Source organism: Pongo pygmaeus, chromosome 4, assembly GCF_028885625.2.
Source record: "Pongo pygmaeus isolate AG05252 chromosome 4, NHGRI_mPonPyg2-v2.0_pri, whole genome shotgun sequence".
Lineage (NCBI taxonomy): Eukaryota > Metazoa > Chordata > Mammalia > Primates > Hominidae > Pongo > Pongo pygmaeus.
Window position 1 is genome coordinate 112,151,434 of NC_072377.2, and position 13,771 is coordinate 112,165,204.

General features: G+C 34.4%; 1 protein-coding gene across 2 annotated transcripts in view; it reads right to left on the reverse strand.

The window, feature by feature from the left end:
- FBXL17 (F-box and leucine rich repeat protein 17) overlaps window positions 1–13,771 on the reverse strand; it is a 526,839-nt gene that overhangs the window by 149,626 nt on the left and 363,442 nt on the right. For both annotated transcript variants that reach the window (XM_063665111.1, XM_054487207.2), the window contains one exon: window positions 11,680–11,756. In XM_063665111.1, coding sequence (XP_063521181.1) covers window positions 11,680–11,756 — 77 coding nt within the window. The remainder of the gene's footprint in view (window positions 1–11,679; window positions 11,757–13,771) is intronic.

Here is a 13,771-nt window from a genome sequence, read left to right on the forward strand (position 1 = left end):
AGGCAAAATGTATATTATATCAGTATGAACATAGTTCATTTGAAAAGCATATATATATATATATATATATATATATATATATATGCAGTTTGGTCGTGAGTTGCTCCCTGTACTATATATATAGTTTTGCTTTTGTTTTTCATATATATATATATGGTGAATAGAAAAGTACCATAACTTCCTGAAGATGGAGTGAATTTTCTTTGTTTATTCCTAATTTTTAGTTTTTTAAAATCTTTTCTCTGCCCGCACTCAGTCATTTTCAATGCAAGCCAAGTCACTTTCAGTCATACACAGCACACAGAGGCACGGAGGCTGGATCAGCCACATCAACTCAACACAATTGTTTGAAAAGTTGAAAAGTTCAAAGTATTTATTTAATGTCATGCAGATAAACCCAAGGAAAGAAACACATTTGACAGATAAATTCTAGGTGATTGAGTCTTTACAAGCCCAAGGGAATGTTTTAGGATAAGGGTGAAAATTAACAGCTTAATATTTAAGTTAAAAGTAAGTTTGATTTACTTAATTAGGAAATTAGATGAACAAAATGGTCTTTTTGCCTAAGGAGAAAGTTCCATTTAATATCTATCCTACAGTGAAATCATCAATCTGTCTGGTTCTTTGCCTCCCAAAAATATAAGATGGAAGGAATACTAACCCCTGATTTTATAGCTAATAAGATCAACGTGTGGGATCTGATGAGCTTGGGAAGGCTGGCACCTTCTACCTCGAGAATAGTGTCCATTTTGTACCAAGGAAATCTACCGGTTTTCTACCCTCTAGCAGGTAATTCACTGACAGATCCAGTTCTTACTTATGTATGGAGAGAGAAGTTGAACTAGACCAGTATTTTTCAAACTTCTGGTCATTGTGTTAAGTGACAAAATTAATCTACTGAGAGTCCAACAAGCACTTTAAATGCAAAGTGGATTTCTCACTGCAGGACAAAGAAGTTTGAAAGCCCATGAATGTAATACCATACAGTTTTGAACACTTTTCTATTTATTTCCAAATGGCTGGGTCCAAGGGGTCCATTTTCAATACTTAAAACAAATGCAGAAAATTTGAGACAAACAAAATCAGAAGGTAATCCCCAGCAAGTTGATGGACTAGCTAAAATTTAAAATTACTTCTTCCCAAGTCCCACCTCTAACTTCTCCAAAAGTAGAAAATGTGTCTGGGGATTAAGTGAGTATTGGATACAAGAAACTACAAGCTTTTAGTCCTTGAATGAGGATGCTTTAAAACCTGTGGGGGAGGGGCTGACTTTGCTGAGTTGTAATGAGAAGGCTGGACCTGTGATGAGGAATATAATAGATTTTAAGCTGGAGGAATAAAAGACATAAAATACAGTGATGTAAGATTCGGGATGTAGCACTGACTTCAATCAAAGGAAGCAGGGTTCTTTAGAAAAATGGATTATCCCATGTCTCTACCATAACGTACATAAGAAGAGCCTGGTGTATCTTGACATAATGAGTCCATGTCAAAAGAAAACAGGAATCAAATGAAGAAGCTTCCACTACCAAAAATAGGGCAATCTGAGCATCAATTAAAAAAAATTGCAATGGATCATTGAGTTTAAAATGATAATTAAACAACAGTTCTTCATTGATCACCTTTATGGGATGATGCAAAACCACTGAATATTTTAAAAACTGGAAAATAAAGGAAAACAATTATGTACTATTCCTGCCTTTCCTAAATAAATTGAACTCAGGTAAACTGGAAAGTTGATATTTACCTAAGGAAGTCCAGCTAGGAGATGAAAAGGGAAAGACCTTCTGGAGAGGCTTAACTATGCCAATGTTAGTGGATACAAGAATGTGACTCTAATCCGTGATAAACATACAATATAATGAATTATTTTAATGTTAAATTTATATTGTGTTTTGAGTGTTACTCTCACTTTCTAAATAGGAAAGTTGGGACATGTTTGTTTTGTTTTTATTTTTGTTTTTCTTCAAAATAAATCACGTGTTACGTGTCTAACATTAGTAGGCTAATTAGTAAGTAGTGAAGTAGATCTCGTCCAACATCAGCTGGTGAGGACAAAATTATCTTGAAGAGCAGGTAAAACCATAAGAGAGCACTTGGGAATAGAAGAGATATGGTTTGATACTTTAGAAGAAAGGGATGCAGCTCTTGGGCTTTTTCTCCCTTTTTGCTCCTACTTTTCATTATATCTCAGAAAATAAGGAACACTAAAGCTAAAGAGAACAAAGTAGGTAGAACATAAAACCACACTGAAGAGGGGTTTGATTTTTTACTTCTCAGAGAACATTCTTGGAGAGGCTCTCTCAGGAGAAGAAAGTTAATGGGGCTGGGTGCAGTGGCTCATGCCTGTAATTCCAGCACTTTGGGAGGCCAAGGCGTGCAGGTCACTTGAGGTCAGGAGTTCGAGACCAGCCTGGTCAACATTGTGAAACCCTGTCTCTACTAAAAATACAAAAAAAAAAAAAAAAAAAAATTAGCCGGTCATGGTGGTATGTGCCTGTAATCCCAGCTACTGGGGAGGCTGAGGCAGGAGAATCACTGGAACCTGGGAGGTGGAGGTCGCAGTGAGTTAAGATCTCGCCACTGCACTCTAGCCTGGGCAACAGAGTGAGACTCTATCTCAAAAAAAAAAAAAAAAAGTTAACAGGCAACTGAGGGTGAATGATGACACTGAGGCCTGAGAACTTTTGAGTGTAGGGTTAAGAAAAGAATTCAAGAAAGCAATTGCTTACATTTCTAGGAATAGTAAAATTATGTATCTCTAGCAATATCTGCACTTTAAAGCTACTATGAAAGTATCTCATTGAATGTTGTCTTAAATTGCTTTAAAATTACTACTTAAATAAAGAAATAATTCTTATATGAAAAGCAGAGAAATTTGAGAAGTCATCTGCAATGGGGAAATTTTAGTTTTTGTTTTGCAAATTAATTAAAACCTGTCAGGTCTCAGCTTCCTCATCTATTGAAAATAGGTAATACTACTTCTTTCATAAGTTAGTTATAATAATTTTAAAAGAGGATTCAGAAAAATTTTAACTCATGAAGAATTATATACACTTTTGAAATCATTTTAAGAAAATATTTGTTGAATATATCAATACATACTGAGTATCAATAACAATCTCCCCCTTTCAGCTACAGAACACTTAGTCAGGGCACGCAAGTTACATTTGGTATCAGCATGGCAAAGTTATAGTGAATAAGTAAATTAAATCTATTAAGTTCTAGAAGAATATAATTAGATCTCATGGGGTAGCTGCTTTATGACATTGTTTTTTCATATGCAGATTAACAAATATGGCTGTCTGGATTTAGTTATATTTTTAAGGCTCTGACATCTGGAAAAATCCTACTGGAAAAAAAAGTGTCGCTCATAATAAATACAACATATCTCTGACCTCTGAGTGATTATGCAAGACACTGACTTAATATTGAATGCATACTATAGTGTTACTCACAAATTATGTAAACCTGAAGCTATCCAGGTCTCAGTTTCCATGTCTACAGCTTGAATAATAATAGTACCTACCTGGCTGGGCGTGGTGGCTCATGCCTGTAATCCCAGCACTTTGGGAGGCCAAGGCGGGTGGATCACCTGAGGTTGGGAGTTCGAGACCAGCCTGACCAACATGGAGAAACCCTATCTCTACTAAAAATACAAAATTAGCCAGGCGTGGTGGCACATGCCTGTAATCCCAGCTACTAGGGAGGCTGAGGCAGGAGAATCGCTTGAACCTGGGAGGCGGAGGTTGTGTCAGCCGAGATCGCACCATTGCACTCCAGTCTGGGCAACAAGAGTGAAACTCCGGCTCAAAAAAAAAAAAAAAAAAAAGTACCTACCTAAAGTGGAATATTAATAAAATTAAATGAATAATGCCCACAGAAAACATCCAATACATTTTATCTATTTTATCTTTATTATTATTGTTATGAAAGTTTGTTATTTGACTTATTTCTAATTTAACTGGATGCTTGATAAGTAGTGATAACCCAAAGTAATATTTCCTTTTACATAATATATGTTAATGGAAGTTGTTACCATGGGAATGCTGAATAAGACAGGAAAAGTCACAACAAAAATTGGAACTTACCCTGAATTTTCAACTAGAATATTTTCATAAGGTTTCTTCAAAAATTTGTCCGTGTTTGCATGTAATCACTTTGGATGATTTCTGTTCTTTCTTTAGAATAACCAACGCATACAAAAGCATCCATTCAGACACCTGTTCTTGCTCTGAGCTTTTCCAAGGGTTGTTCTACCTCAAATGCCCTTCCTTCTCCTCTCTGTTCTCCCATGTCTCCTCTTCCACAAATCCTTCCCCAAATATTGCAGTCTATGATGATTCTGTCCTCTCTTGAGCCCCAACATGTCATAGGTAGAAAACTTTACATGGCTTACGTCTTCTTTCTTAACACAAGAGTACTTCCCATCCATCTCTGTATTTTCCACAGCACCCTGCCAGTAGCATGCACACACAGAGTAAACATTTGCTGAATGAAACAAAAATGAAAAAAAAAGTCTAGAATGAACCCCAGGATTAGAAAGGAATTTAGAGATCATATAGGCTGATTTCCTACCCAATGCTTCCATCTTTCCACATCCTCCCGCAGATATTATCTCTGCTTGAATAGTTCTCGTAATAGAGAACTCACTACCACTCAAGATATCTATTTTCAAGAAGTTTTAAACATTAGGAAGTCATTTCTTGTTTGGCATACTGGAAGTCTAGCATTATTGCAATTATCTTGGTATTCATTCCAGCTCCATTTAGAACTATCCATCAGTGATATAATACTGATAATCGTCAATAATAATTCTATATATATACCTTTAGATAGTACTTGGAAAACAGTGCTTAGTCTGCATATCCAAGGGTACTATGCAGTGAGGGTTAAAGATAGGAACTTTGTGAAAAATGATGCTTTATATGATTTGGGACTAATTTCCTATACCTATAGAAGACTGTTTCAAAGACTAATGTTAAAAATAGCTAGTTAAAAATTAGACAATATATTTCAGAAATGCTAACAGGAATTGAGGAAAGAAAAGATAAAAAGTTAATATTTCAGTTAATAGTTAAACATGTAAATTTATTATTTAGCTTAAAAACTAATTTGGAACAACATACATGTAATTTAAAGGGTAAGAAAGTTAAGGGGTAAGTGCACAAAAACAGGTTCATTTGTCTTTTAAATGAAGGCTAGAATGTTTCCTAATTTAAAAAAAAATGATTAAATGTAAAGCTAGAGTTAATCTTTGAATTGGTTGTGGTGGTATTTTCTTGAATGAATGTTTTAAGAAGTCCTTCTCAATAGATTTGACATTTGTAGTCTATTCTAGCAAGACACAGTGATAAGAGTTGTCACTGCTCAGTCTTTTATTTCAAGGTTACTTAGCTGCAGTCTTGGGATGACCTAGGCAATAGGAAAGAATGTCAACAATTTCTTTGCTGTAGAGCAAAGGAGAAAGGAGAAAAGCTTAATAATTAAATACCAAATTTTGGGTGAAAAATCATTTCCATAATATATTAGTCCGCTTTCATGCTGCTGATAAAGACATACCCCAGACTAGGTAATTTATAAAGAAAAAGAGGTTTAACGGACTCACAGTTCCATGTGGCTGGGGAAGCCTCACAATCATGGTGGAAGGCAAAAGGTACATCTTACATGTCAGCAGGCAAGAGAGAATGAGAGCCAAATGAACAGGGGAAACCTCTTATAAAACCATCAGATCTCGTGAGACTTATTCACTACCACGACAACAGTATAGGGGAAACTGCCATTATGATTCAACTGTCTCCCATTGGGTCTCTCCCACAACACATGCAAATTATGGGAGCTACAATTCAAGATGAGATTTGGGTGGAGACACAGCCAAACCATATCACATTACTAAGAAAAAGAACATAACACCTGCTAAATGTAACAGTAGGATATAAATCTGGTAATGGAGAACTCCAGGAATAAAAGAAAATTTAGAAATGGAGAGAAATAACTTTTAAGATGAACATAAAAACAAGGGAAATTTCCAAGCATAGATTTAGCAATTTAGTACTATTTTTGTTAGAAACAATAAAAGTTACCTATATTTAAATAATAGAATGGAAAAAAGTGAATAATCAACAGTAAACATTAGGACATTCTTTTTGATTTACAAATGTCTTTTCTAACATTCTTTTCTATCACCTTACAACTATTAGAGTTATTCTTGCTGACAAAAGGAGTGGAATCTTACCTAGCAATCTTGAAGCAGTTTAAAATACTATTTAAAAATGAAACAAAATATAAAATGAAAAAAACAGGAACTTCATTTAAAATGGGAGATCATTACGTGCAATGCATACCTAATAACATAAAAAATGATATAATAAAGAGCAAAATTATTTTGGGTATGGAAATTTTTTCTTGAATAATTTATCAGTGCTAGTCTGGCAACAAAAGGGATACCAGGGTAACCCAGAATGCTTGTTGGGGTTTCTTTTGTTTCATAAGTGTATTTACTTTGATGATGTATCCCAGATCCTAATTTGGGCTAACTAACAGCTTAAAAGGGTTGGTATCCCAAGGAAAGGTAGGGAAGATATAACCTTTTAATCTTCCAATAGTATCAGAAGGTCAACAAGGCTGGGGTGAGGTGTGGGTTACTCCAAACAATGAATAATGTCACCAGGCCACTCCCTGCTATTCTTGTCTGGAAAAGAAGATGCATTTTTTTTTTAATAAGAAGGCTAGCCTCTCCTCTGGATCCTACCAGCATTATCCCTTTAGGAATGCAGAAACTAAACATCTGTATCTAGCACATGGCCCAGCACACAGTGGGTGCTGACTCAATATTTTTTGACAGAATGTTATGTTTGACAGAATGAAATTTTTTTTATCATGTCTGACATATGGCAGCCCAACTAAAATGACATCTCCAATCATAATCATGGACAAAGTGATCTCCTTGACTTGGAAGACCTTTCGCCCAGAGCAATTCAAAAGTTTTGTCAAGCCACATGGTTATGTTAAAAAGTCCCAGATCAGTACTGCGATCAAGAATACAGGGCAGCCAAAGACAGCCTCAGGAGAGCAGTCCACGGGTCTGTGGAAACCATGCAGAAGGATGTGGAGTGGTACTGAGTGAGCCTGTGGGTTGTCAGTGACCTGTATGCCCCCAAACAACAATGTCAGTATCTGAGTGTTTACAGTCCTCTTTAATTAAAGATTATTTCACTACTTTAAAATGGAAACAAAAAGATATCTCTAGAGTGTATTTCTAGGGCACACAGGAGTGCTAAAGTGAAAAAAGAATGTGATAACTCAGAAAGAAACCTGGGTCATTTTACAACTGCCCCCTGACACAAGGGTCACAATGGTAATATTCACTGTGGAGACACTAATGGAGATAAGCACTTTATTCATCCATCCCATTTATTATACTACATGAAGTGCTGTGCAGCCCAAGAGAAAGACCACTTCCTCCATAGGCCTGAGTGATACAGGTTGATTTCTCCTTCTTGTCTTCCTCTTAATCCCAATGACATACTTTCCTGAAGGAAGTAAATTATCTTTTTTTCTTTCTTTTTTTTTTGAGACAGAGTTTCGCTTTTGTCGCCCAGGCTGGAGTGCAATGGCATGATCTCAGCTCACTGCTACCTCTGCCTCTCAGGTTCAAGCAATTTTCCTGCCTCAGCCTCTCGAGTAGCTGGGATTACAGGCATGCGCCACCACGCCCAGCTAATTTTGTATTTTTAGTAGAGACGGGGTTTCACCAAGTTGGTCAGGCTGGTCTCAAACTCCTGACCTCAGGTGATCCACCTGCCTCGGCCTCCCAAAGTGCTGGGATTACAGGGATGAGCCACTATGCCCGGCCTTGAAGGAAGTAAATTTTCAAAAGAAAACTGAGCAAAAAAGTAGGTTGGGAAGTATTTGCTGACAAATTGTTCCAGGAACAAAGAAAAGCACAAGGAGAGCAATGAGAAAATTATCCACATAAAATGAAAGTAGCATAAAAGAGAGATAGGTGAGAAATCTAAGACAGGAAGGCAAATGAAAGGTTTTAGACTTTTTGCTGTATCTTTTTCTATTGCCTACTAATAATCTTGTTTAGCTAAGCTTAGCTCTGGAGATCAAGTAGGCAGGTATAGACTAATGTAGGTCAAATTTCTAAATAATGATTTCCACAAACAGAGAAGTCACACTTGGAAGAGAAGGGCTAATTCTTCTTCAGAGGGAGAAAGAAGATTCTGTATGACAAGAACTGCCAATTAGTGAGTGTTGACTATGCCACCAGGCACTCCACAAGTGTTTTATATTTATTTTCACTAACGTATGTGGCATGTATCATCATGTGGATTAACAGATGGCAAAACTAGGAAGTTAAGTAACTTGCTTTAGGTCACAAGGAAAATAAGTGGCAAAGCTGGAATTTTAACCGAACTCTCTAACACCTAAGTTTGATTTTTTTTCCACAGCACCGCCAATGACATACATTTGTTCAGTGATATAGGAATGACAATATTATATTTCTCTTTAGGGAGCAATTTCCCAAGACTGTATTTTCTATTTAGCTGTGTCTGAATTATTGATTTGTTTATAATTGCTACCCTTTACCATAAACATCTATGTTCAGTTTGGGGAGTAAGAAGCCTATTAACATGATCGTTTTCTTTATGACAACTATAACATATATCAATTAAAAAACATAACTCATAACAGCCTGGCCAGGTGTTACCAAGTACTATAATACTACATTTAACACCTGTGAGAATCTTGACAAAAGATATGCCAGGTGAGGAGCTGTTTCTGAATCAATGAAGCCTGTAAAAGAAATAAAAAATCTCAGTATACTGTACTAAAAGAATGTACATACCCACCACCATAGAAAGAGGAGGCCAAAAACAGACTCACCAGCTTGAATACGAGTAAAGCAATAGGAAGCAGAATCATGGGGTAGTCTCTTAAAGGATGAATTTCCCACTGTATCAGATGTACATCAAATTTTACAATTTCTAAGTAGCTTCAATAATCAAAAAGTCCTATAGAATATGTTTCTACTCGTCCAGTCAAAGAAGGAAAAGGGCATCTGTTTTTTTGTTCCTAGAATTTGTAATAATAGGGTAGGGGGGACACAGTCTCTCCAGCAGTGCAGTTACCTTTAATAACATGCTGTTTCTCTGGTTACAATGAGTAATCTTTTTGCTGCCTCTTTGACAAAAATTACTCATATAGCATTGGCATTGTAGTGGGTGAAAAGATGAGATGAGCTTTCAGTAATTTGTTTAATTTTATAATCAAATAGCTATTGTAGTACGATCTCATAACCTATCAACCTTTCCCTCTCTTCCTCAATTGTGCCCCAACATTTTGGAGAACAGAATCAACAGATGCAAAGACTTTCACCATGAACCTTTTGAATACTTGAAATCCTAATGAAGAAGGAAGGTAATATGGGGCAGAGAGCTTGAGAGCTGGAGGGACTGAGGTGCAAGAAAAATCATGATCAATTTCTTATCACCACAGAGAGGAAAGTCCACAAAATTTTCACTTCCGATTCTGCTCAAATGGACAAGATCAGTTGTCAACTTTGCCTGACATTATCTTCATTTAGGCAAGTTTTACAAAATGACTGGTTGGGCCCCATTTCATAGAAATTCTAATTTGACTAGTTTTAGGTGAGGCTTATACATCAATATGTTTTAGAAACTCTTCAGATAGTCTAATGTGCAGACAGGGTTGAGAAACACTGAACTAAAATAATTCAGAGACACAAATAAATGTAAACCATATTGGTAAGGTTTTAACATAAACCTCTTCCAAGACTTAGGAAAGGAAAGGTGGCAGAAAAATTCTAAGTGAATCTTGTTTTTATCCCACTCCTGTAGAAAAACAACACTTACTAGCAGTGTACACTGTGCTACTCACGAGGTTAGGTACCAGATACATACAGAAGCATGAAGTCAGACATTAATTCCTCATTTTACAACTGAGGAAACAGAGTGTCCTATATGTGAAGGAACTTCCCTAAGGTCAAAGAACAAAGACAGAACTTGATCCCAGATCTATCTCAACTCCAGAGCTTCTTACCTTCTCAATTATCTTCTGGAACATTTCTTTTTGTACTCGATAACTTAATAGTAGGTGCTGGGCACTGCCTTTGTTATGACACAAAGTATCTCTATCCCTTCAGGATAAAGTGTGACTTTAGCAACATTTTACACTGCAGAATCTCAGAAGAGTTCATTATAAGGGATTTACTAACCATAACTCCTGGCTATTAGCTACCTGACAATTGGCAGTGAAAAAGGGGGAAATATACAAAAAGACTGGAAGAGCAGGTAGTGACAAATTTCAAATGAACAAATGAAAGTATTAGTTAATTAACAAATCTACATGGGTATATATAAAATATACATATATAATACACACACACACACACACACACACACTCTTTCTCTCTCTCTCACTATGCCGTGTGTTGGTCAGGGAGAACTCTTTAGGGCCTAGACAATGCAAGACATAGGAAGTTTTAGAGAGTTAACCATGTCTAAGTAGCAATCTAATTGCCAAACCAGAAAACAAACAACGTAAGTAAAGAAAAATATATCAAAACACTACTTTTACAAGGCAAAACTAGGAAAAAACTCACAACCCAGAAACATTATGAATAAGACATATTCTCCAAAATAAACTGAAATTAGGTGTGTTTCTAAATGTAAAAAAAAAAAATTAGATTATTTTTAAAATTGTAGCTTCAGTAGAGTTTAGTAAAGTTTTTCAAAAAGATGAATTTAGTAGCTAATAAAAGACAACTCTCCCATCCATGGCAGATGGTCAGTGTGACATCCTAGGACTGGAGTCATTTATTATTATATGTCAGAGCTAACAATAAAAACTTAGTGGATTATTAACTTGAAAGAATATTCTCAAATTTAAATGAAAAAATCAAAAAGTCAGAGAAAATAAAAGAAAACCATTTCATTCTCTTATAAAGCCTAATATATTTTCTGGTTAAAACTCTGTAATTAGATTAAATACACAAACGGTTAAGAAAAAATTTATAAAATTAAACAAAAAAGGAAGGGTTAGGTTATTTTTCTTTATTACTGAGACAATATGACTTCATATTTTTCATAATTGTAGAAAACAACTTGCTTTTCACCACTTTAAAAGAATATTGAAAAGTAAGATAATTTAAAATGTTGCATATAAATGTATACCCTTTACTTCCTATATCCACAAATGGACATTCCCAATGCTTTTCAGAATTTAAAGCGTTAAGAAGTTTGGCATTTAGAATGTCAGCAGATATGCCTTTGACATGATATTACATTAAGCAAATAAACTCAATGTAATAATTTTCTTAGTTATATTTATTATGCTCAACATTTTATTGTTAAACTTATTTTCATTGTATACCTCTTTTAGCTATACTTTTTAATTTTGTGTGAGTGTGTGTGTGTGCAAACGTACATGTGTGCATGTGTGTGTGATTGCATGTGGCAATGAAGTAATATGCATATTCATTTTACTCTGGTTCTTAGCTCATAATGTTTTTATTTTTATTTTTTGGTATGGTCAGAATAAGCATAAATGAAGACAGTCTCTATGATATAGTTCTTGATTTCTTTGTAAAAACTTGCAATGATTTTGTAACTTTATTCTTAGAAAGGATTAGGAAAATGGTTCATTACCTACCATAATCTGTGATTTTACAGGACACCAAATATAGCTCTTTCAGGTTTTGTCCTTCCTTTGCAATGACCTCCACACACCTGAAACATACAAAAAGTGGTGAGTTATACTAATGCATTTCAAGTTAAATTAGCAGGGGTTTGAATATAATAGGAAGAGGTCAGTATTTGGTGAATGCCACAGCTTCTTTAATGGTGTTTCAGGAAAGGTATTATATTCCCTGCTTTAAAGTCAAGTGCTGTCATACCTAAATGACTTTATTTAAATACATTTATGACTAGTGCATCTTTTAAAACCAAAGAGCTTAGAAAGAAATAGTCCCATAAGAGTAATGTTACATTTGGTAATAAAAGACTAGTAAACATATGCTATTTAATGAATATATATTATTTATATAATTAAATAATACTAATTTATTATAATAGAACTGTAGAATATAGATAGATCGTTATTATAGGTAGATGGTTATATGCTCACAGTTCAATTATTAATGATGGAATTAGGTAGCACTGAAATAGTATTTTTTGCAAAATTTTATTCAACATAATCTCAAATATATTCTAAAAAGCTATAATTTTACAGATTAAAGATGAAAGAAAATATACACACATAACTTTAAAATCTTTTACTTTAAAGTATGTTATTCTTAATATTGTAAGTAATTTGTTGTAAAGGTTTAGGCCATTTCAACAATATAGATATAGATATGTAAGACTGTCTTTTCTGGTTTCATTTAAGTTCAATTTTTTTTTAATGGTGCACTCTGCTCTAATAGGCCTAGTGGAAGTTGTATACAGAATTGAATGAACTTTAAAAGTAATGATTAACAATATTATCCATTTTGTGGCTTAGTTTCCTATAATATCAGAAAAATTTGTGCAGTCATACAGACACACAGGCAAATGCACCCTTCAATGCAGTCCCTCTTTTAATCTTTACAAATAACAGTTAAGTAAAAGGGTAAAAGCAAAAAGAGTCATTAACCTTTTCTAGGAAATAAGCATCAAGTAATTTGATACCTGTGTGCATAATCTATCAAAAAATTACTCAGTATCCATCTCTGTCCTTCCTATATTTTATTTGCTGTCTGGCTTATTTGTAGGAATCTTCATAAAATGTCAGGAAATTTTATACAATTTTACTTCACATAATTCATTATTGAAGGTTAAATTAGTTATAGAGAAGACATATATGTCCTTTAACAATTTTTTATGGAATTTTGTTTTAATGGAATGATAAACATTTCAAATTTCCTCAGAATAACTGAATAAACATTCTTTTTCTTCCCCTATTAAAAAAAGATCTATAAAAAAATGGATAAACTTTTCCATGTCTAAAACAGGAAATTTAAAACAGCAACACAATGCAATTATGATTGATATAGGTTGTGAGGGAAATTTTAAAGCCTAATTCCACGTCATTTGGTTTTAACATAATATTTAAATAAATTCATTTAAAAAAGAATAAAAACAGAAATGAAACATTACCAACAATAACAACATTTTATATGGTAAAAACTATTTTTACATGCTAAGAGTACAAATAAAGGCCCTAGACTGTAATATCCTAAATCATTAAAAAATAATCTGATGGCTTTCTGTCAAATCAAATATACATATCTCACTGTCCTCTTCCATTGCCTACCAAAAAAACTAACAGATCCAATATTTTGCGTGGCCACCAAAAATTATTAACTGTAGTTCTCATGCTCTATTTGAATAGTTCAAAATGCCTGATTTATATTTGATTATGCTCTAAGCAAGTGCAATATCCTATTTCTCTTCCTTGTACTTCATCATTAAATATGCTATAAGCACATATGAACATTAAAGACATACAGATGACTACAAATAGCAAATGACACAAATTGACTTCACTGTACAAGCCAAGTCAAATGTTAGTACATAAGCAACAAGAACCAACATTTATATAAAATAAGATGATCAATCACCGGATAAAGACTGTCCTAAAAACTGATAAAAGGTCATGAGCATCAGGTTTCCCCGCTATTCACAGAGAAAAGTTCAAGAGGTGTAGACAATTATGAATACGTATTATAAAATCATTTAGCATACTCAGGAGGCAATACAGTGGC